This window comes from Salmo salar, chromosome ssa15 (assembly GCF_905237065.1).
Source record: "Salmo salar chromosome ssa15, Ssal_v3.1, whole genome shotgun sequence".
In the NCBI taxonomy this organism is placed as follows: Eukaryota; Metazoa; Chordata; class Actinopteri; order Salmoniformes; family Salmonidae; genus Salmo; species Salmo salar.
This window is the reverse complement of record NC_059456.1, coordinates 33,226,342-33,248,230: the sequence shown is the minus strand read 5'-3', so window position 1 is coordinate 33,248,230 and position 21,889 is coordinate 33,226,342. Positions and strand designations below refer to the sequence as shown.

Here is a 21,889-nt window from a genome sequence, read left to right as displayed (position 1 = left end):
TGCCTCTAGAAGCAACATCAGCACAATAACTTAATGAAATAGGTTTCCATGGCCGAACAGCCGCACCCGAACAAGCTTAAGATCACCATTCGCAATGCCAAGCGTCGGCTGGAGTGGTGTAAAGGTCGCCGACATTGGACTCTGGAGCAGTGGAAATGAGTTCTCTGGAGTGATAAATCACTCTTCACCATCTAGCAGTCCGACGGTCGAATCTGGGTTTGGTGGATGCCAGGAGAACGCTACCTGCCCCAATGCAGTGCCAACTGTAAAGTTTGGTGGAGGAGGAATAATGGTCTCGGGCTATTTTTCATGGTTCGGGCTAGGCCCCTTAGTTCCAGTGAAGGTAAATCTTAACGCTACAGCATACAATGACATTCTAGACGATTCTGTGCTTCCAACTTTGTGGCAAGAGTTTGGGGAAGGCCCTTTTCTGTTTCAGCATGACAATGCCCCTGTGCACAAAGTGAGATCAATACAGAAATGTTTTGTCGAGATTGGTGTGGAAGAACTTGACTAGCCTGCACAGAGCCCTGACCTCAACCCTGTCGAACACATTTGGGATGAATTGGAACGCCGACTGCGAGCTAGGCCAAATTGCTCAACATCAGTGCCCAACCTCACTAATGCTCTTGTGAATGGAAGCATGTCCCCGCAGCAATGTTCCAACATCTAGTGGAAAGTCTTCCCAGAAGAGTGAAGGCTGTTGTAGCTGTTTCGCTCACGAAGATGCTTTCTCAGGTGACATGCAATAGTTTCAGAAGCGAGGAAGAAGCAAGCGAGAGGGCTCACTCTCGCCAAACTTCCCAGTATTTGTCACGTGCGCCGAATACAACAGGTGTAGACCTTACAGTGAAATGCTTACTCACAGGCTCTAACCAATAGTGCGGAAAAAAAGGTATGTGTGTGTGTGTGTGTAGGTAAGTAAAGAAATAAAACAACAGTAAAAAGACATTTGAAAATAAGAGTAGCAAGGCTATATACAGACACCGGTTAGTCAGGCTTATTGAGGTAGTATGTACATGTAGGTATGGTTAAAGTGACTATGCATATATGATGAACAGAGAGGAGCCGTAGCATAAAAAGAGGGGTTGGCGGGTGGTGGAACACAATGCAGATAGCCCGGTTAGCCAATGTGCGAGAGCACTGGTTGGTCGGGCCAATTGAGGTAGTATGTCCCAGTGCGTCTCTATGGGCATAATATGCAGACCTAAACTTATCGCCTTTTTGGACAAAGACTCCCATTATTAGGGCGGAGACAAGAGTATCTCGTCATTATATACAGATCTCTGGTTTCAGCCTCTTGCGAATTGGAAAGGAAAGTTAGCGGGTGCACAGTGCACTGTTAGAATGATGGACTCCCCTAAAGTAAATTGATGTTTCACCAAAATTATATAATTACTCCTGTCCAAATAAAATCCTTCAAAATAACTCACCAGGGATCATTAGCTTCTTTTTTTCATAGCTGTGGATTGTTTCAAATCCCAAGTGTGTTGTCCTATGCCTATTTGGGAGCAGTGGTGGAACTACAGTTTTATACATGGGATGGCCAAGGCTACTTTAGGGGTTCCATAGACAACGACAGAAAATGTGTGTGTAACCTTAACCTGGCATCTAACGAGCATGAATGAGTCCTATGATTTCTGATTAGAGGTAGAAGTGATAATTCACTTAACCCCGGAGTTCTTCAATGTGGCAGATAGTGTGGTCCGAAAGGGTTACTTCACTACAATTCTTTAAGATACAATGAATAGTCAGTGTCTCTACCTCAGAACTGCAGCTCAGTTTCTTTCTCTCTCACACACACACACACACACACACACACACACACACACACACACACACACACACACACACACACACACACACACACACACACACACACACACACACACACACACACACACACACACACACACACACACACACACACTGTACTGACATACTGGAGGGACTTGGGTCACTGTTTTCATGAATATATCATCTGGGTCTATATGTGTTGAACATCAAAATATTTTCAGAAAATAAAGCTCAAGCACGAAGGAGATAAGATAGCATTTGTGTGTTACATAAATTCCATTGTTTATTTACAAAGAAGTAAATTTAGGGAAAAAAAAAAAAAAACACTGCAATTTGACATACCAAGTATCAAGCAGAAATGGACTTGAAAAATTAAAAATATGTTGGTGGCCATCAATGTTACAAACTTACAGTATCATATTTATGCTCATATATATTATGTTTACTAATAGCAAAGAAAAGTTTTGGAATTGGCCTAATCAAGACCTAATTCAATCTGTGACATGATACCCTTTGGATGTATCATTTTAGAATGTCAGTGTACTAGCTAGTACACAGTGCAGGTTTTAATCATGACCAGAGGGACCGCCTAAGTACCAAATTATCCAAGGTAGATTTAAAACAGCATAATTCTGCGGTTCTGATGAGAACTGGCTATATGTTTCACAAACTCATCCATGTTGGGAGCATGCCCTCCTTGAACCATCACTGAGAATTCCGAGGTGACTTAACCCTTCATCAACCATTGTTGTCCTAAGGTGGGTTTTAATCAGTTTTAAAGATGAGAAGCTTCTCTCGCAAGAAGCACTGCTGACTGGTGTAACAAAAGAAATCTTACAAAGTCGAAATAGCTCATGGAAGACCTCTTTATAAGGTTCTAGAAACACAACAAAGTAAAGAAGAGTAGACGGGCTGTCCCTTCCACTTTTCTCACTCCTATCAAGAAGCCGCTTGGTTTGATGAACCTCATGTTTGAGGTCCTCTAAATCTGACTTAAAGGTCTGAGCAAAGGCAAACAGAGACTCCTCATTCAAGAATGTTGTACTCTTTGGGTTGAGAAACTGGACCCCTTGCATTATCTCGCAATTCTTCTTTGAAAAACGCCTCTGCAGCTCAGCTGTGAGACTGTCAAGCACCTGATAAAAGACAGCTCTTTGGAAGCTCTCACCATCACTTTGGTCACTATTTTTCTGTCCTACAGTGCTCATCATCAAAAAGTTGTAAAATCTTAAGCTTGTTTTAGGCTGTCTTTTACACACTGTTTGTATACTTATTTTGCAGTGCTCTGCAATCTCTTCAACCTTTTTCCATAGTTCTCCAAAGTAACCCTCACTTCTGTAGTCCTGTAATGTGTCTGTAAGGGCACCTACTAGATCCACAGCCCTTGCTAGGTCAAGAGAGCTTGATTGGAGCATGTCAGAAAGACATTTGGCATCATCAAGCACTTTACAAAAGGTAACCAAAAGCCCTATGAAATGTAAATCTATCTGTGAAAGAAGGCCCCTTGCCTCCACTGATCTATCACCACTATTTTCAAGTACGAGCCAGATACAAAGTTATAAAGCTTCTGCAGGAGAGCAGAAAAGTTAACTGCCTCAGACACTGATTTTACAGCATCGACAAGAACCAAAATCCAACAATGTGCATTACAGTGCACATAAAATGAAAATCTTGCACTGTTTTTAATCCGTGCAGACACACCAGAATGCTTGGCGCTCATGACGGATGCACTGTCATAGCCTTGCCCCACAAGATTATTTCTGTAGTCCAGACCATGCTTTTCAAGGCAATCAATTATAATTTTTGTGAGACCTGCTGCATCTAAGCTTTCAGCTGACTGAAAGTGTAAAATCTTTTGTGGATGGCCCCGTTGTAATAGTACATCACAACTAAAGACATTTGTTATTTTTTTCTTAAAACCTTTGGTTTCATCTGCAATTACACTAAAAACTTCACTTTCTTTTTACTTCTCTTATTATTTCACTTTTTACCATCTCAGCTCAGCCCTCAAGAACTTCATTTTGGATTTGGTGGCTTGTGTACTTAGCATTGCCACATGCATTCATCCTTTTCTCTATGAGAGGGTCATGCTTTGCTATTTCTTCTAAGATGGTCAAAAAATGACACGTTAAATAATGTGTCATATCTCTATGGAAATGTATAATTAGATACTAACAGCTGCTAACTAAAATGTGTAGTTTAAAGTATGGTGGCCTACCATTGGGTCCTTTTGGAACAGCATATCTGGTGTTTGATGCAGTTGCGAGGGGCTTGATGACATCTCCTGGCAGCTCTGGCCCACTGTCTTGCTCAAAACCAGAGTTCTCTGTGTCATCCCTTGATACATCTATTACATTAAAATAACACAAGAACCTTTAGTGTATAATAAAAATGGCATAGCCATCAAAACAAGAACACACATGAATCAACAACCATCGATTTAAAGTGAGGCTTAATCTGACAAAATCACCTATTACAAACTGAAGCTAAACTTGAATTCTGAACTGGGCATGCGACTGACTGGCTGGTAGATGCTCTGACCTGGTGGTGGTAGACTGGGTCCTTGTGAAGTCTGACCACACTCAGGTAGGGAGCTGCTCTGGGGTCCAGTAGTGATGCAAGGGCTTGGGTCTGTTTGCACCTGATCTGCCTGTTTGTGCTTCTTTAAAAAGAAGTCTGATATCTCTCACTTTCTTTTCATTTTTAATTGACACTATGCAAAAATAAGACAGTCTATGGTTAGATCTAAGCATCCAATTACCCACATTTTTGTCCAATCTTAATTACAAATCCCCACTTTCATAACTGTACCTTAAAATCAACTACCAGCCTATGTTACAAGTCAGATCATGGCTAACGTTTGTCCTACTCTGCAGTAACTTAGCTAGCTATAATTTATTACACCTTTACGATGGCAAACAGGCTTTCTGCAAATTGTGGTAATCTTTTCAGTAACGTTAACAGATTGATAATAACAATTGTTCGTTTTGCGTTCAAGTACGAAAATCTAACTGAGTTAATGGATTTCAAATTGCTGAATGTTAACTTTCTGAACACTGACAGTTGTAGCCTAGTAGTTACCCCACATTAGCTAAACATTCGTATACTGTAAATTACAACACTGCACTGTATATGCGTGTATTACTAGCACAGATGTAAACATAATGTTGGCCTAAATTGGGAACCGATCTATCTTATCTGGTTAACAGTCTGTTAATGGAGCCAAAGGTCTAACGTTAACTTACACATCGACTTAACTTTCGTAAAAGCTGTTCAGGAAACCTAAACCCGATGCTAAACCTTAAAACTTACTACAAATATGATGCTTTCGCCAATCGCGAAAAAAGCTCGTGGAGCTGTGGAAATATTCTCTCTTCTTCTGTATGTTATTCTTATTCTTCTGTATCTCGCAACCAACTAGAGCCGGCTCTTGTAGGTGAACGTTGGGAGCCGGCTCGCATATGAGAAAAGCCGAATCTATTTATAAAAAATATTTAAAAAATAAAGATATGAATAATCAAACGATTTAAATTCATATAATTAACTAATTCAAAGAACGAAAGAATAAATAAAATAATATTGTAGCGACCCGCACAGACAGCTGTGTGTTATGTGTTAGGCTATTAGTTGTGTTGTACTTACCAGTACCCAGTGTTCGCGGGGTCCGACATGCCAATCAACCTGCTATCTGCCAATCACGGGAATGCCTGGAATGTTCTAATGCCGGGCATCCTGGTGGTTGGCGGAGTGGCGTGGAGGGGGGTTGGGCAGTGGGATGGAGCATTGGTTTTAAGACCAGGTTTAGCCATTGTTCTTTCTCTTAAGTCTGCGCTTCACAAGAGAAGGTCACGGTTGGTTTGTGGGGTATCTTTCATTTATTTGGCGTGGGCTACGGCCAAACAGTAGCCTGTGTAAAGTTGGATTAATAAACCGTCAATTCGTAAACTCAACCCTCTGTCTGGACAATTGTTCCTTTATGATCTAGTCAGGTCATTACAATATAGCCCTAAATGCTCAAGCGCACACACATTCGTTCTGACTGGCTGCTCAGACTAACAGTCTCACCTGTTGTTCCTGTCAATTAGAAACGCAATGTCAACCAATGAACCAAAGATGCGTGAGGGGGGGCCGAGCCAACTCACTCACAGTCACACACTTAGCAGCCGAGGAGAGTGAGGAAGGACAGCTGTGAAAACAACAGCTGGAAAATGAGTCTGAAGCACAGTAGCATTTGAATAATGTAGACAATGTTAGAGCACAGTGTATAATTTGCCAAAACAAAATCTCATACAAAGCCGGTTCTACGCACAACCAACACCGGCATATGCGAACTGTGCACCCAACTGTGAAGCTAGCTGTAGCGGAGCTTGGAGAAACTAGCCGGCCTGCTAGTGAAAGTGGTGGAGCCAGCACCTCCACCCACTCAGTCAAGTAGGCCTATTCCGTGACCCACAGCAACGCAGTCTTCTATGGACCAGTTTATCCCAATTTCTATGTCTGTAGCAAAACAAGGCCAAATTGATATTGCATTGGCTAAAATGATTGCGTGGCAATAGGTCTAGCTGATTGAGTTGCGGCTGTCAGTGATAAGCATCTAAAATATGTGTGAAGATGTGTCTGAAGTAACATTTAAAAGGTGGCAAAAGAAGAAGGGGAGGGGTGTGTGGCGGAGATATGTGTTTATCTCTCTAGAATATGTAATCTGCTATCCAGAATGCGCTCAGCTGTCTCCCGCCAATTATTGCACATTCATTGTTTCATTATGTGAATTGTTTGCCCTTTGACCGTTTATTTTTTAGCAATTACCCTTTGCTTGTCACCAGTAGGCCTAGTAAATGTACCGTTAACCCCCCGTCATTTGCCTACCATAATTTCTAGAAGTAGGCCTAACTGGCATGCTGAGTGCAAAAGTAGGAAATTGCCCATTTGGCAATGTCTGATTTTTGATTGTCATAACTCACCACATCCATCACTAATAAGCTTAGTTTCTCAGTAGTTTATTTTTCACCTCACACAGTAAGTCAACAAAGTCAGTTTTTTTTATTATTTTTTTTACATTCATTGCGAATGATAGTTCCTCAATATTTGAAAAATCTTTCCAAACTCGATAATCACCAAGCCTCTGGTGTGAAAGAACAAAATATCATGATCTGATGATTCCATATATCCAGTGGAAACTTGATAAAAACAGCAGTCTGTCCTGAGTTCACTGGTGCTGGAAAATCTGAATAGGCTAACTAGTTGATACAATGTTGCAAGTTCGCTAGGGACAGCTCAAATCAAGACAGATAGAAAGGGGTGCAGACAGGCAGAGTAGAGAGATGTATGTGATTGAAAGGACCATTACTTATCAGGATAAACAAAAACGTTATTATTGAAATTAAACTGTTCCACGAAAATGCGCATATAACAACAATCATAATTGGCACGTAGAAATGGTAGGATAAATTGTAAGCTTCCAAAAACTTGAAACTCAAGAACTGCTTATGGTCTTTACTATTAACACCCGAGGTCTCGTGAAAAAACGTGTCCATCTATGGAAATCAAAGGCCCATCCAACTGATTCGTTCTAGCGGCCCTACTTGATTGTAGTCTAATTGGGTGGTTTAGCCTAACCGAAGCATGCAGAAGCCGTTAGAGACCGTTCTCTCGTTGTGTTTTGGGATCTTCGGCCGTTGTAGGGAAGATGCATCTTTTAAACACTTGTAAACCTAAATTACATCACTGTCGGGAAACTGGGCCCTGAACAATCGAGAATAGGTCTACCACATAACTGTTATTTACAAGAACAATAAAATTAAGTTGAATCGGCCCTGAACAATCGAGAATAGGTCTACCACATAACTGTTATTTACAAGAACAATAAAATTAAGTTGAATCCGATTTGCACATTCAGAAATGAGACCACCCTTTACAATGACAGGGGGACACCTTTTGAAACGTTCTGTTCTTGGTTAGTGATTAACTAATAGCTTTATTCAAATTCTTCAAATCGTTTGAACGTACTGGAGAATTTAAATTTGGTAGGTGCTTTTGGTATTCATGGTTTGTGGGGAATGTAGTGCAAAAGCCCAACTATTGGATATGAACGAATGTAAACTGTATGGCAAGTACACTACATATACCAGCACAACAATCATTAATTGCGCATGCCCATTAGCTCAGAATTTGACGCCATGTTGGTTGTCATCAAGGAAAGAATTTGTCAACGACACTGGCAGAAGGAAGTACGTGTCCGAAATCTACTATCATCTGGTTGTATATAATAATTCACCTAAAAAGATTGACTAAATTAATTTCAACTAACACTCGGCCATTACAGGGTCTGCGATTTGGATGCTATTAAGACTCACAGAAGCGAAACAACTACGCCATTTATTTCTAACCGGAATTTTCCTTGAGGTAACGTTAGTCGGAGAAGAACGGCAGTGGAGGGGCCCAGTCACAGGAACTCTGGTAGTTGTGCCCTCTGATAGCGAAAACCACAGCTTTCTCGTTTTTATAGCGAGAAGATATTGTAAACGGAATGGCTTGTGGGGCTACTTTGAAAAGGACTATGGATTTCGATCCATTGATTAACCAGGCGTCCCCCAAAAGGAGGAGATGCGCCCCAATGTCTCCAGCCGCTTACACCTCATCACCCCAAAAATATCTGCGTATGGAGCCCTCGCCATTTGGAGAAGTGTCGTCCAGACTCACAACCGGTTAGCAACATTTCATAGCTACTAGATTTGAGGCATGCATGGGAATTTATTAATGAAATGTGTTAGGGTATTTTCGTGTGAAGTTAACTGACAAATCGTTAGCTGGCTAGGTAAACTCAATTGGCGTAACGTTACAACTAGTAACTTACCTACTGATAAGCTTGTAAACACTTTGCATGTGTTGTTGGCTAGCTTGTGGTAACGACAGACTTGACGTTAGTTAACATACTAACTGTCCATAAATGTTGTTTGCTAGCTAGCAACTTAGCATGGCAGCTAGGTCGGTCATAAACCTTCAACCAACGAACTAAGCTAACTACTGTAGCTAACGTTAGCCTAGTCAGATATTTTAAATGAGCTTCATTTTACATTTAGCCAGACATTTAGCTGAAACACTTTACCAGCAACATAGGATGATGCCATGTCACCATATTTTGGCAGTATAATACTCTAACATGGCTAGGATTGGCACACCCCTTGTCTCAAATGGCTGTGCACAGGAACTGCCTCGGGAGGGCTTGAGATGGGGTTCTCATTTTCTAGGGAAGTGGCTAACTAGAGTTTTACTGCTTCACTTCTCAAATTAATGTCATATTGTGGTTAGTTACTTAAAGTATAACTACACTAACAAAGTATATTACTAGAGTATGTTGTGCAAATGATATTTGGAATAATTGATTCACTTGCCCTAACCAAATCTTGCCCTTGTTCTCCAATCCAGAGCAAATCCTGCACAATATCAAGCAAGAGTACAAACGGATGCAGAAGCGAAGGCACCTGGAGAACAGCATTCAGCAGACAGAGGTCTGTTGTCCCCTGGAGTCACAACCGCATAGCTCCATCCTTAGTGGATCCAGTCTGCCAGGTATGTCCAGTCTGCTTTTACTCAGGAAAGACATCAGTAAGAATAAAGACAGGTCTTAGGGCCTTCATCAACTGGATACAATTGGTTGTCCCACAACAATTTCTATCCCATTTGTTAGCTTGCAGTTGTATGCCTCTTGGCTTCATTTAATGTCAGAATTATTTTAGGGTAAGTGGTTTTGAGAACGTTCTCCCTGATAATATACTCTCATTCTCCATACAGGTACGTCCTCTGGTGCTGTCTCCCCATCTAGAAAAGAGCAGCCTCTGTTTACCTTGAGACAGGTTGGGATGATCTGTGAACGACTGCTTAAAGAACGAGAGGAGAAGATAAGGGAAGAGTATGATGAAATATTGACAACAAAACTAGCAGGTATGTCAGAGAAACTGTTTCTGTGACTTGTTTTCTGCAGAAGAATGTATTGCGCAATCCATTGTTCTGACCTTTCGCTCTTTTTGCAGAGCAATATGATGCTTTCGTTAAGTTCACTCACGATCAGCTAATGCGGCGATTTGGAGAGCAACCTGCTAGCTGTGAGTAACAAACTTACTTTATCAGCGACATGCCTCCCCCTTGAAAAACACCCGTCAATTCTGTACCATGCTGAATGTTGACCTTTGTTTCCATTAATCTGTATTTATAGCTGCTCTCTCTCCCTCTCCAGATGTTTCCTGAGTGAAACCCCATGTTTGATGGAATACCAGTTTCCCCATTTTATTATTGCTGAAAACTCCCCAGCTGATTCTCTGCCAACTGTATTCTCCAGAGACTCAGTGGGTGTAGTTGAACTTGTAGCAGTGCCATATCTCCCCTGTGGGCACAGGCTGCCTCAAACGTCTGTCAGTGGCAACTACGTTCTCTTCGTCTGGAATTTGGGTTGTGTCCCAAATGGCACCCTATTTCCTGTATAGTGCAGTACTTTTGATTAATGCCCATATGGCTCTCGTCAAAATTAGTGCACTATAGAGGGAATAGGGTGCAATTTTGTATGAAACCTTGGTCTGCTCCTGGCAACGCATATATGGACCTCTGCTACCTATTACTCTACCAGTGGCCTCTGTTTTCATTGCTGTATTGATATTTATTATGGGTTTTTTCTGATGCCTTTTTTGTTAGTGACCTGCCATTCCCAACTCTGCTAGCCTTGTCGCAGATGTGTTTGTGCTCTTGCCAACTAGATTGCTGTCCTTGTCAAGCCCAGACAATGAATAACAAGTTGGCATTACAGCCCAAACAGACTGGCACAGGCTACGACTCTTCTGCCACAGTTTTTGTTCCATAAATATGTTTGTTGCAAAGATGCCACATTTTTTAGCAAATCAACATGTATCTTTGCAGGGGATGGTGGTCACTACAAAATAGTGGATAAACTAAGGAATCTTCTGGCCTAGACTCCAGAAGAGGACATCCTGGCCTTTTATCAGTTGTGGTTAGATTGTACTGGTAAATGACCTATGTACATTATGTAGTTTTGCTTGACTTTTGTTCCATTTACTTATCTTTTAATTCGCTATGTAGATTAATGGACTTGGGTTGGGAAGAGAGAAATAATAAAAGCTATACATTAAAGGGTGTTCTGGTTTGACATTGTGGTATTTTTCATAAGAAAAAATTGTAGTTGACATCTCTGGCAATGCACAATAGTTCAGATTTATTACCATAGTTCAGTAACATTGCCATTAAAACATTGAGGGTCAACAAATGTATTTTGAATGTTCAAAACAGAGAACCCAAGATTGAATTATAGATAATGACAGCTACAACAATGACTTTCAAATAACATGTAATTGTCCAGGCTCTCTCCCAGATGAGACTGTCAGCTGTGTATATACATTTAGTACTGTGACAAGTGGAATGACTGACAAATATTCATAACTATTGTCCATGACTAACAGCAGTAACAGTCAAACAGGTATTTATTTTCTATGCCTCAGCTCCACAATCCCCACAGAATATTGAAGTATAAGTGTATTTTTAAATCCCTTCCCTTAATTTATGCTCCAGCATTAATGATAAATTATTAAAGTTCCTTGCCGACGCTCTTATTCTATACGCAACAGACTGCAGTGTGAAAGAGGGCCTCGGGCAGGTCCAGCCATAAATCTTTAAGTTCTTCCAGGCCTCAAACAGTGATCAGTTTCTGCTTGGCATCCTTGTCTGCTCTTGGAAGCTTGGTGGTGTCTTGTTTTGGGAGTCCATAAAGGTATATGGAGATACACACCAGCATTGCTCCACTGGCGAAGTTAACAGCTGAAAGAAAAGAGAAAATGGTTACTGAAAACCTGCAATGGACTATAAATTCACTCGCAGACAAAATGTTGGTCAGATTCTATTTTTATAAGATATATTAACACTTGAGTGTCAAAGCCCAGTAACTTATGATAGTCCCTCCCCACAGAGATCTGATTGATCGACTCACTTATCTGTAGCCCAAACAGAGCGACAGATGCCACAGTAGAGAGAACGATGGCGGCTGCAGCAGAGAAGCCTTTCATGATATTGTCTGTGTACTTCACCACCACTGATGTGTACAAACCACCCACACTGGCCAGAACTGGAAGGATAAAATAACAAATGTAACTTCAATGTACAAGACAAATTCAGGTTAAGAAAATAATAAACATATCCCCAAGCATGGTAGAATAGCAAGAAAACCTTAATTGCATAAAAAATCTGCCTTGCTTGCTCTTTGGGGTTTTAGGATGGGTATCTATATAGCACTTTGTGACAACTGCTGAAAAAAAAAACATGATTGTGTTTATGTATCAAGCTTGAAATTTGACTCACAAACTACAAAGCACACCCAATGCGTGTAACCGTAGAAGAAGCCTTTCTGTATAACCTGAGTACCCTCAGTCATGTAAACACCAGCGAGGGTGACCACGATGCCAGACAGGTACATCTGGATGTTCCGCACCCATAGGGATGTGTCTGAACTCTTCAGGACCTTTTCAAAGTACACACCTGTTCAAACAAAGTGACACAATTAAATATAACCTGCCATTACAGTCATAAATTATGTTATGGATTATTAAAGGTATGAAGATAAAAACGAAGATACATTACCTGCAAATCCGGAGCAGAATACAGCGACAGCAATGGCCATGAACCCCCAAAAAGGGTTCTGCTCAACCTGATAAGATTAGAACATGTGTAACATCCTTGGATTCTAAACAAGCCATTATGAACCCTGAATGCTGATATCAAACCATATACCACTGGTATGACAAAACAAATATTTTTACTGTTCTAATGGTGTTGGTAACCAGTTTATAATAGCAATAAGGCACCTCAGGGGTTTGTGTTATATGGCCAATATACTATGGCTAAGGGCTGTATCTAGGCCTTCCGTGTTGCGTCGTGCATAAGAAAAGCCCTTAGCCGTGGTATAACCGCCATACAGTGCATTCAGAAAGTATTCAGATCCCTTCACTCTTTCCACATTGTTAGGTTACAGCCTTATTCTAAAATATATATTTAAAACAGATTTTTTTGAAATTCTTGCAAATGTATCTAAAAAAAACAAAAACATATTCAGACTCTTTGCTATACTGTTTCCATTGATCATCCTTGAGATGTTTCTACAACTTGGAGTCCACCTGTGGTAAATTCAATTGATTGGACATGATTTGGAAAGTCTATCTGTATAAGGTCCCACAGTTGACAGTGCATGTCAGTGCAAAAACTAAGCCATGAGGTGGAAGGAATTGAGCTCCGAGACAGGATTGTGTTGAGGCACAGATCTGGGTAAGGGTACCAATAAATGTCTGCAGCATTGAAGGTCCCCTAAAACACAGTGGCCTCCACCCTTCTTAAATGGAAGCCGTTTGGAACCACCAAGACTCTTCCTAGAGCTGGCACCCAGCCAAACTGAGCAATCATGGGAGAAGGGCCTTGGTCAGGGAGGTGACCAAGAACCTGATGGTCACTCTGACAAAGCTCCAGACTTCCTCTGTGGAGATGGGAGAACCTTCCAGAAGGACAACCATCTCTGCAGCACTCCACCAATCAGGGCTTTATGGTAGAGTGGCCAGATGGAAGCCACTCCTCAGTAAAAGGCACATGACAACCCACTTGGAGTTTGCCAAAAGGCACCTAAAGAACTCTTAAACCATGTGGAACAAGATTGTCTGGTCTGATAAAACCAAGATTGAACGCTTTGACCGGAATCCCAAGCGTCACATCTGGATCAAACCTGGCACCATCCCTGCTTCACGCATGGTGGTGGCAGCATCATGCTGTGGGAATATTTTTCAGCGGCAGGGACTGGGAGTCTAGTCAGGATCGAGGGAAAGCTGAACGGAACAAAGTACAGAGAGATCCTTGATGAAAACCTGCTCCAGAGCGCTCAGGACTTCAGCCTGGGGCGAAGGTTCACCTTCCAACAGGACAACGACCCTAAGCACACAGCCAAGACAACGCAGGAGTGGATTCGGACAACTCTGAATGTCCTTGAGTGGCCTAGTCAGAGCTGGACTTGAACCCGATCTAACATCTCTGAAGAGACCTGAAAATAGTTGTGCAGTGACGCTCCCCATCCAACCTGACAGAACTTGAGAGGATCTGCAGAGAAAAATGGGAGAAACTCCCCAAATACAGGTGTGCCAAGCTTGTAGCGTCATACCAAAGAAGACGAGGGTGTAATCACTGCCAAAGGCGCTTCAACAAAGTACTGAGTAAAGGGTCTGAATTGTCAGTTTTTTTTTATCAACTTGCAAACATTTCTAAAAGCCTGTTTTTGCTTTGTCATTATGGGGTATTGTCTAGACTGAGAAAAAAAACACACAATTTAATCCATTTTAGAATAAGGCTGTAACGTAACAAAATATGGAAAAAGTGAAGGGGTCTGAATACTTTCCAAAAGCACTGAATACCACACCCCCTCGTGTCATATTGCTTAATTAGAACATCATCAATGAACCAGTATATACTTGACATTCCCATTGGCTAGGTCTCCCTTGTAAAATAAGTCTTCTGACCTCAAATGGGTGTTTTTAGATAAATGCAGGTTAAATTTAAAAAAGAATGCTAGACAAATACCAAGGGTACCTGGACTTTAGTGGCCTCTACAGGTTTCCACTGGACCAAAGCAACACCCCCACACAGCATGCAGACAGACAACCACTGCAGCCTGCTGAGAGAGCGGTTCAGCATTAGGACCATGCACAGGGCTGTGCACGGGATCTTCAACTGATAGGTCACCTTGGTAGGGAGATGCAGTGGAACAGTGAGCATATGAACCAGGAAGGAAGTATTCAAGTCAATTATTAATGTGCAGTTTTCTGAAGAAATCATTTAATTTCAAGTTAATACCTGATACACAGCTGCATCAAGATTGCTCAGGGCAATGAAGGCCATGTTATTCTGAATCGCATAGACCACAGAGGGAACACTCAGTTTCAGCAGCTCTTTTGGACTCTGAAACACATGTTCAACTATGGATGCTTTTAACCTGCCAAAGCTGCCAGCTTCTCTGCAAGGTGAAAATTAAGACAAACATGTACAAAAGTTGAGCAACTGTGGCATTAATTATTTCAACAAAATACTCAATATAAGGCAGGGATTGACATTTAAGGTCTGAAAGGCACTCGCCTATCGGGCAAGTCAGGACTATTTTTTGGTTGCTCGAAGATTATCATCAGTTTAATTAAAGTAGCTATTTTCACCTACACACAGGAGGAACAACAAATACAACTACTGGAATTCTTTGCATGTTGGTAATCAGTGTAAAAAAAAATATATATATATATATAATCTGCCTAATGGGGCTACCACAGGGCAGGCTCAGCTTGCAACTGCTCAGGTCACTTGCCCGGGCAATATGGCAAACCATAATGTCAATCCCTTCAAGGGTATTCTATATATTTATTCAAGGCTGAGACCACTTGGATAGTAATCACTTGTTTAGTTTACACATGGATTTGGAACATTATTTGGTCTGTCATGAAAACACAGGATATAGAATAGGTGGCAAAGCAGGGCCCTAGATAAAGCCTACTTACTTGGTCAACATCCCAAGGCTCAAGAACAATTTAATAACCTCTGTTACGCATACTGCTGTTGTAGAGAAGTACATAGCTGTTGATGATATTGTCCTTGTGTATCGTAATACCACAGTGTAAGTTGCTGCCACCATTGTCATCACTGACAGACAGTACACCTTGAACATCACACTCACTGGCTCTGTGGAGAGAGGACAGAGAGTCTTGACAGCAGAAAGTGTAAAGTTGACAGCAAGTAGGTCAGTGGGGCAAGGAACCAGAAATCACACATACTAGGCATGTTCACACTGCTAAGAGCCTGCTTAGTCCTGGGCTATGGGAGATTTTAGCCTGGGGCTAAGTGAGTGTTCACACTTGAACATTCTAAAATGGGCTAGCACCAACCTTAGCCCAGGGCTAGCTGGCCCTGCTCAGGAGCAAGGTTAGCACTGACTTTTCGGGGCTAGCCCCAGAAACATGATACAAAAATAGACATTGTGACAAAGGGTCAGAACAACTCATTTTCCAATCACAAAAGCTGCACTTTCACTTAATTTGCATATGCTTGTGATGCGTTCTGTAGCTATTTTGATAAGTAAATGTATACCCTTTCATCCTTCCATCTGAGGACAAAAGTCTGACAAAAAAAATACATTCATCCTTTCAAATACATTGGTTGCTATGGCGTACAAAAACAGGTGCTATGCTGGCTGGCTAACATCTCACATAGACAGCTAGCCAACTGAAGCCACAAACTCCCAAGTATGGGTAGCAGGCGAGTGGGTGTGTCGAAAGTCTCCCTACTCTACAGCTGGAAGGGCAGCAAACGCTCAATTTCACCTGTGTGACGCTAGCCACAACTAGGGAAGTCAGTTAAGAACAAATTCTTATTTATAATGACGGCCTACCCCGGCCAAACCTGGACGACGCTGGGCCAATTGTGCGCCGCCCTATGGGACTCCAATCACGGCCGGATGTGACACAGCCTGGATACAAACCAGGGATTGTAGTGACGCCACTAGCACTGAGATGCAGTGCCTTAGACCGCTGCACCACACAGGAGCCTTCCAAACAGTAGAATCAAGCCATATTTGGACTAGATATGCCTAAACAAATCCAAAATTAAATACAAATTGTCAATTAACAGAAAAAAACTTGAAATCCCCACATTTGCATTGAGGGCATACTATACAGGTTATACTAGAGATTGTGCACCCATAAAATGAGGTATCAGCCTACTCGGTGACACCCACAGAACAAAACTATGTAGAGTATACACAAATATTAGCATCTTAGCTCTTACAGTGCAACTCTAAAAACCAGTGTGAAATGAGCCACATTAAGCCTATTATACATGTTCACTGTTGAACTCATATTAGACAGTAGAGCCTAAACTAGAGATTGATCACCCGTGAAATGGAGTATCGGTCTATATAAGTGACACCCACAGGACATAACTGTGATGAGTTTTCACAAATATTAGCGTCAATGCACTTATTTGAGGGACTTTGAAACCAGTGTGAAACTAGCCACATGAAGTTCAACACTCAACCTACAGTGTATTGAACATTCATCTTGCAATGTACAGCCTTACCTATGGATCTTAGGTCCACGGGTATCAGCCTACCCGGTGACAGTATTTAAGATACCCAATAATAACAAATTGCAAAATAAATGTTTTATTCAGTATTTATTTAAAGAAACAACTTTCCAGAGGGAAGATAAAACAGTAACCCATTTCAGCCAATATAGGAGAAACGGACAAATTCTTCCCTGATCTCTTTTTAATAAGACAACCGAGCAAGCTCCTGGAAAATACACAAATCAACATACACCCATGAAATATTTACAACAAAATGTAGAATAAAGTAGATTGAAGAATAACAGTTCACCCATCAGGGCTGCTCTTCACCCATCAGGGCTTCCCCCACCTGCTCTTTACGAGCTGCAGGCTGTTTGAGATTTTGTTCTCGACCAGATTCTAATACTCTTGGTAATGTTGAGCAGTTGATTAGTAAAAATCGGTGTGGTAGAATGGTGACTGAACAGGACGTCCACCTCCCTGTCACGCTGACCCTCAAGGGTGATCCTGGTGCTGCAGATAACAGCACTGTTCACTTTACCCTGTAATCATATGGATATTTTAGGTTTCGCATTGATTACTAAATACTTTTCAACACATGCACACTTAAACATATATTGATGACATTTCTACCTATAACAGTAAATAACATACCCTGCGGGTCGCCTGAAAGTACTTATTTGCCTCCACACGGCTGAACTGATGGAGCGACAGCCGCTGGGCGTCCAACCTTGCCTCTGCCCCCATGCTGAAATAATTGAGGTATTAGACACCTATAATTTGTGGTCTGGATAGTGCACAAGTGCAGAGAAAATAAGGAACAATCACATTAAAATCTAACATCTTACACTGTGGATCACAAGGCCAGCCATTGGAGGAGCAGGTGGGGCTGCAAGCAGGGGTCCTGCTGGGGGTGCACTAGAAGTAAATGTCCTGGAGATCTGGCCAATCTTGCCTCCACCCCCATCCTGAAATGAATGCATTAGACACTTCATTTGACTGGACTATGCATAAATGCAGAAAAAAAGAGAGATTAAAAAAGTGATGATTAAAATGAGAAGTTATCTTCTTACACTTTAAATCCCAGCAGAAGTAGTCCTAGTAGCAGCCATGCACCACAGTCCCTCAAACGAAGTGTCTGATCAGCATGGCCAAAATTGCAATCCCATAATCATCACTCAGGTGTACTTTATTGTGGGACCAGGGTAACCAGTGGGAAGGCACAAGTCACACCTAGCTCCCATACTTGGTCTTCATACTCCAATGCCAGCTGCTACTGGTACTTTGGATCCTTTACAACGTCAACGCGACGTGGGAAGTAATGTACAAAGACCTGCAAATAATTACAAGTGACATTCCAGGGTTTTAGTCCTTTGCAAAACATGGTCGTGGAAATTGTGATTTTCACTTACGTCATGCCTTTATGCTACTAGTAATGGTAATTAAGGATTTACTCAGTCAACTTCAACAGAGCAGCATGGAGGAGTTCTTTAAACCTTTTCCCTGCCTGATCGATGGATGGATGGATTGTCTGTAAAGTTGTTTACCAGGAGCTAAGAGACAGACAATGGCCGGGACAAGGCCTTGTGGAAACACAATCCCACAAACATCTGCCTCCAGATGTGGAGCTCTGGCTCCAGGAGAGTGGACATGAAGCCAAAAGTCAGGTCAGCATGACCTGTGCTACCAGCTCGGTTTGACATGGGCACAATATCATCCACTAAGGCACAAAGATTAGAATTACCGACCACCAGGACAAACTAAGGAAAGAAAGTTTTTGTAACAATAAACATTTTAGAAATACATATCCTAAAACTAAATTAAGATTGTGGACTGTAGGTGTTGCTGTGAAATACAAATAATAAGGGGGGAATAAAACTCAACTATTAAACCAAGGAACATGCAATACAAAAGAGAACATCCTTATTTCTAGTATGTCTAATTTAAGCATTTAAACAGTTATGCAAATTAAACCAATTCTTGCCTCTTTACCCAAGATCTCTCAGCCGCGGCAAGTGGGTCTTGTGGCGCTTGGGGTGGGGGTTGTGTGGCGATTGGGGCCTATTGTTAGCTCTATGGCGGGAACCATATGCATACATGAAGTCTTGCATGACTGAAAGATGAAATGTCATTAAACATGATTTTGGGCTACATATCACTGACTACATGTCATATCAAGCTTTACCGCTTGCCCTATAATAAGAGTAGATTCTGATTTCAGTTACAATTTTCTTACATAAATAAAAATAAATATTTTGAATGGGAATGTTACAATATATTGTTGAACATACTCTACAGGCATATCAAAGTTCCAGAGTTGGATCTCTGCTAGTTTTAAAGTTATGCCAATTTCTCTCTGTAAAATGGACCCTCGTTGGCAATCACAGCCCTCCTTTTACGTGTATCATTGCACATCCTGCAAATCACCAGCAGAGGGTGCCAAATACTGTAGGCCTGTATATTTTTAATGACTAATAACAAAGAAACAAACTATTGATAACTGTCTACTTGAACAGAGTAAAACTGTAAATGAAGGTGAATTGGAGAGCCTATGGAACCGTAATGCATGTAGTGCAGGGAGATCCTCATCTCATTTAAGTGTTAAATTTAGGCCTCAGGGTTGGGGTCAATTTGAGAAATTATATTCCAATGCAATAATTTAAGAGGTAGGCTTATCTATTTCCATTTACTTCTAAATAAGCGGACAAGGAGAAGCTATTTATGTCAAGTTCTCTCCATTTTGTAAATTCAAATCACTTCAATTCACATTGACCCCAACTCATTTCACTGTTGGAGCTACGAACATAAGCATTTCGCTACACCCGCAATAACATCTGCTAAATGTGTATGCGACCAATACTATTTGATGTAGGCCTATTAAATTAACAACACATAGGCCAATATACAAAGAGTACCAGTAACAACAAAATTGGCCAATAACAAAAGCACTCTATTGACACCCTTCATACCTGATAAAGCAATGAGGCCTCTCTCCAATAATTGAGATCAAGCTGAAAGTAGAATCGCCAAGCTGAGTTCAACCAAAGTGTGTAAATGTCCCATTTCTCTGGTTAAGGGGATATGACACCCCTCCCATTTTACAGGTAGGCCTATCAAATTAGAGATTGGGAGGTTGTGTAACTGGAGGAGCACAAATTAAAGTCCTTCTCCAGTCTCCTTTTCACTTGATTTACTTAAAAGGCACATCTCAATCGGTGGTCCAGGTATCATGACATGGCACAAATGGGGGGGGGGCTTCCTCTTTTGTTCCTCAAGCAAAGGGGGAGGCTGTTGATGTTAGCAGGCACTTGAAGTCTGCAGTTGTGCCTACGTAAAAAAAAAATAAACACTATTTTGTTTACATGTTTTTTTACTCTTTAGTGTGTACTTTACTGTATTTATACTTATATCAGGCCTAGCGATTGACTTGATGCATTTTTTGCACATGTCAAGGCGGGCGTTGGGCTGATTTAAATGTGTAAAGGTGCATCACCATTAGGATAATTCATATAGGTAATTAACTATACCAGTCCATCATGGATTACATTGTCTTTGACGCTAATACGCTAATATTTGTTTACAAACTCTACAGTTGTGTTCTGTGAGTGTCACCGAGTAGGCTACCTTGTCCCGGACCTGCTGTTTTTCGACTCTCTCTACCGCAAATTCCACTATTGTGGCTAATCCTTATTGTGGCTAGATTCACACAGGTCTCAATTTCCGTCGGTTTTTATTAATTTATTCTGTTGACATTTATCTAGATATTACCATCCATGATAATATTGTTGCATGTTTTTGCCTGGATCAGAAAAGTTGATGTCTCGTCTGTGAACAGCATTCTCTGTGCAGGGGCAAGATCACATTTCAAAAGTGTTTCCGAGGTCAGAGAAAGGCAGCAATGTTTCCAAACATTCATTGTTGAAAACAAAATGCTATGCTAGCAGCAAGGGGACCTAATATGCTAATAAATGCCTTACATGTAACAAATGGTCGCGTGGCTGAGGATTGTTGGTCGCATCAGCAAGTTGTGTTTGCCCGTTTGCCCAGGGCTTTGGAATACAAGTGTGAATCCAGGGATGAAGCTTAACAATGGAGTTTGAAAAGGCTAATGTGGACGGCCACTTATTGACGTGATTCTTTATTTTCTGAATTTGTTTACAAAAACAATCTAGCTATGCAGCCGGGGGATTGGTTTAGCAAGAACCACCTTGCTAAATCTGCACCTGGCTAACTAGCTAGCTACATAGCATTTACGCTTCCATGATTCAGAGACGAGGACTCTTTTTCCGTTCGCAACATAAAACACACTTCTTAACTTGCTAGCAAATAAATTCACACCCAATGATATTACTGATTTAAACGCTAGCTTGCTGCGTTTGGTTTCGAAACATGAGACTAGGCTATCTAACGTTAGCATTGCAAGTAGCTAAGAATTTCAAATTTCACTTACCGTTAGCCATGGTTAGCTAACTTGATTGTTATGGTGCGTTGTAAAATGAATGGGTATTTAACGTTGAATAACAAACGAACCAGACTTCATACCATTGTCATCTGTCTGCATCTAAGATGCATCCAGCTGCCGAGCCGCCTGTCAGTAAACCAGCCTGTCACCAAACGTATCACAGATAGAACAATGAGACTGATTTTTCACCGGATGTATAAATGTCAAGCATTCGCTGATGTTCGTCAATTATATAATAGCAGTCTGCAAACCAACGTTAAATGTGCACGCCGCCAACGTTTTAATTTTTTTATCATTATTTAACTAGGCAAGTCATTTAAGAACAAATTCTTATTTACAATGACTGCCTAACCCCGACAACGCTGGTCCAATTGTGCACCGCCCTATGTGACTGCACATCAAATTCAGGAACTTAAACACCTGCTCCTGTGTGCCCACTAACTGGGTCCTTGGATCCATCTGTGAAATGTAGCAAAACATCTAGAACAGTAGCAATGG

The 21,889-nt window shown here is 41.3% G+C and overlaps 2 protein-coding genes across 3 annotated transcripts; one reads left to right on the top strand and one right to left on the bottom strand.

The window, feature by feature from the left end:
- Window positions 1-8,007: 8,007 nt before the first annotated feature.
- On the top strand, window positions 8,008-10,912 carry cf166 (CF166 protein). The gene is given in 5 exon segments (NM_001165297.1): window positions 8,008-8,501; window positions 9,223-9,366; window positions 9,589-9,738; window positions 9,828-9,899; window positions 10,031-10,912. Coding segments are annotated over 5 exon segments (555 nt in total). The 5' UTR covers window positions 8,008-8,323; the 3' UTR covers window positions 10,042-10,912.
- An 82-nt stretch (window positions 10,913-10,994) lies between these two features.
- On the bottom strand, window positions 10,995-21,745 carry slc35a1 (solute carrier family 35 member A1). 2 transcript variants are annotated; one of them, XM_014144082.2, is made up of 8 exons: window positions 21,472-21,745; window positions 15,369-15,549; window positions 14,680-14,839; window positions 14,416-14,568; window positions 12,433-12,499; window positions 12,154-12,330; window positions 11,786-11,920; window positions 10,995-11,616 (listed from the first exon to the last, which is right to left on the bottom strand). In XM_014144082.2, exons 1-8 carry the CDS (start codon window positions 21,488-21,490, stop codon window positions 11,489-11,491), a joined length of 1,020 nt encoding a protein of 339 aa, XP_013999557.1. In that variant the 5' UTR covers window positions 21,491-21,745; the 3' UTR covers window positions 10,995-11,488.
- Window positions 21,746-21,889: the final 144 nt, after the last annotated feature.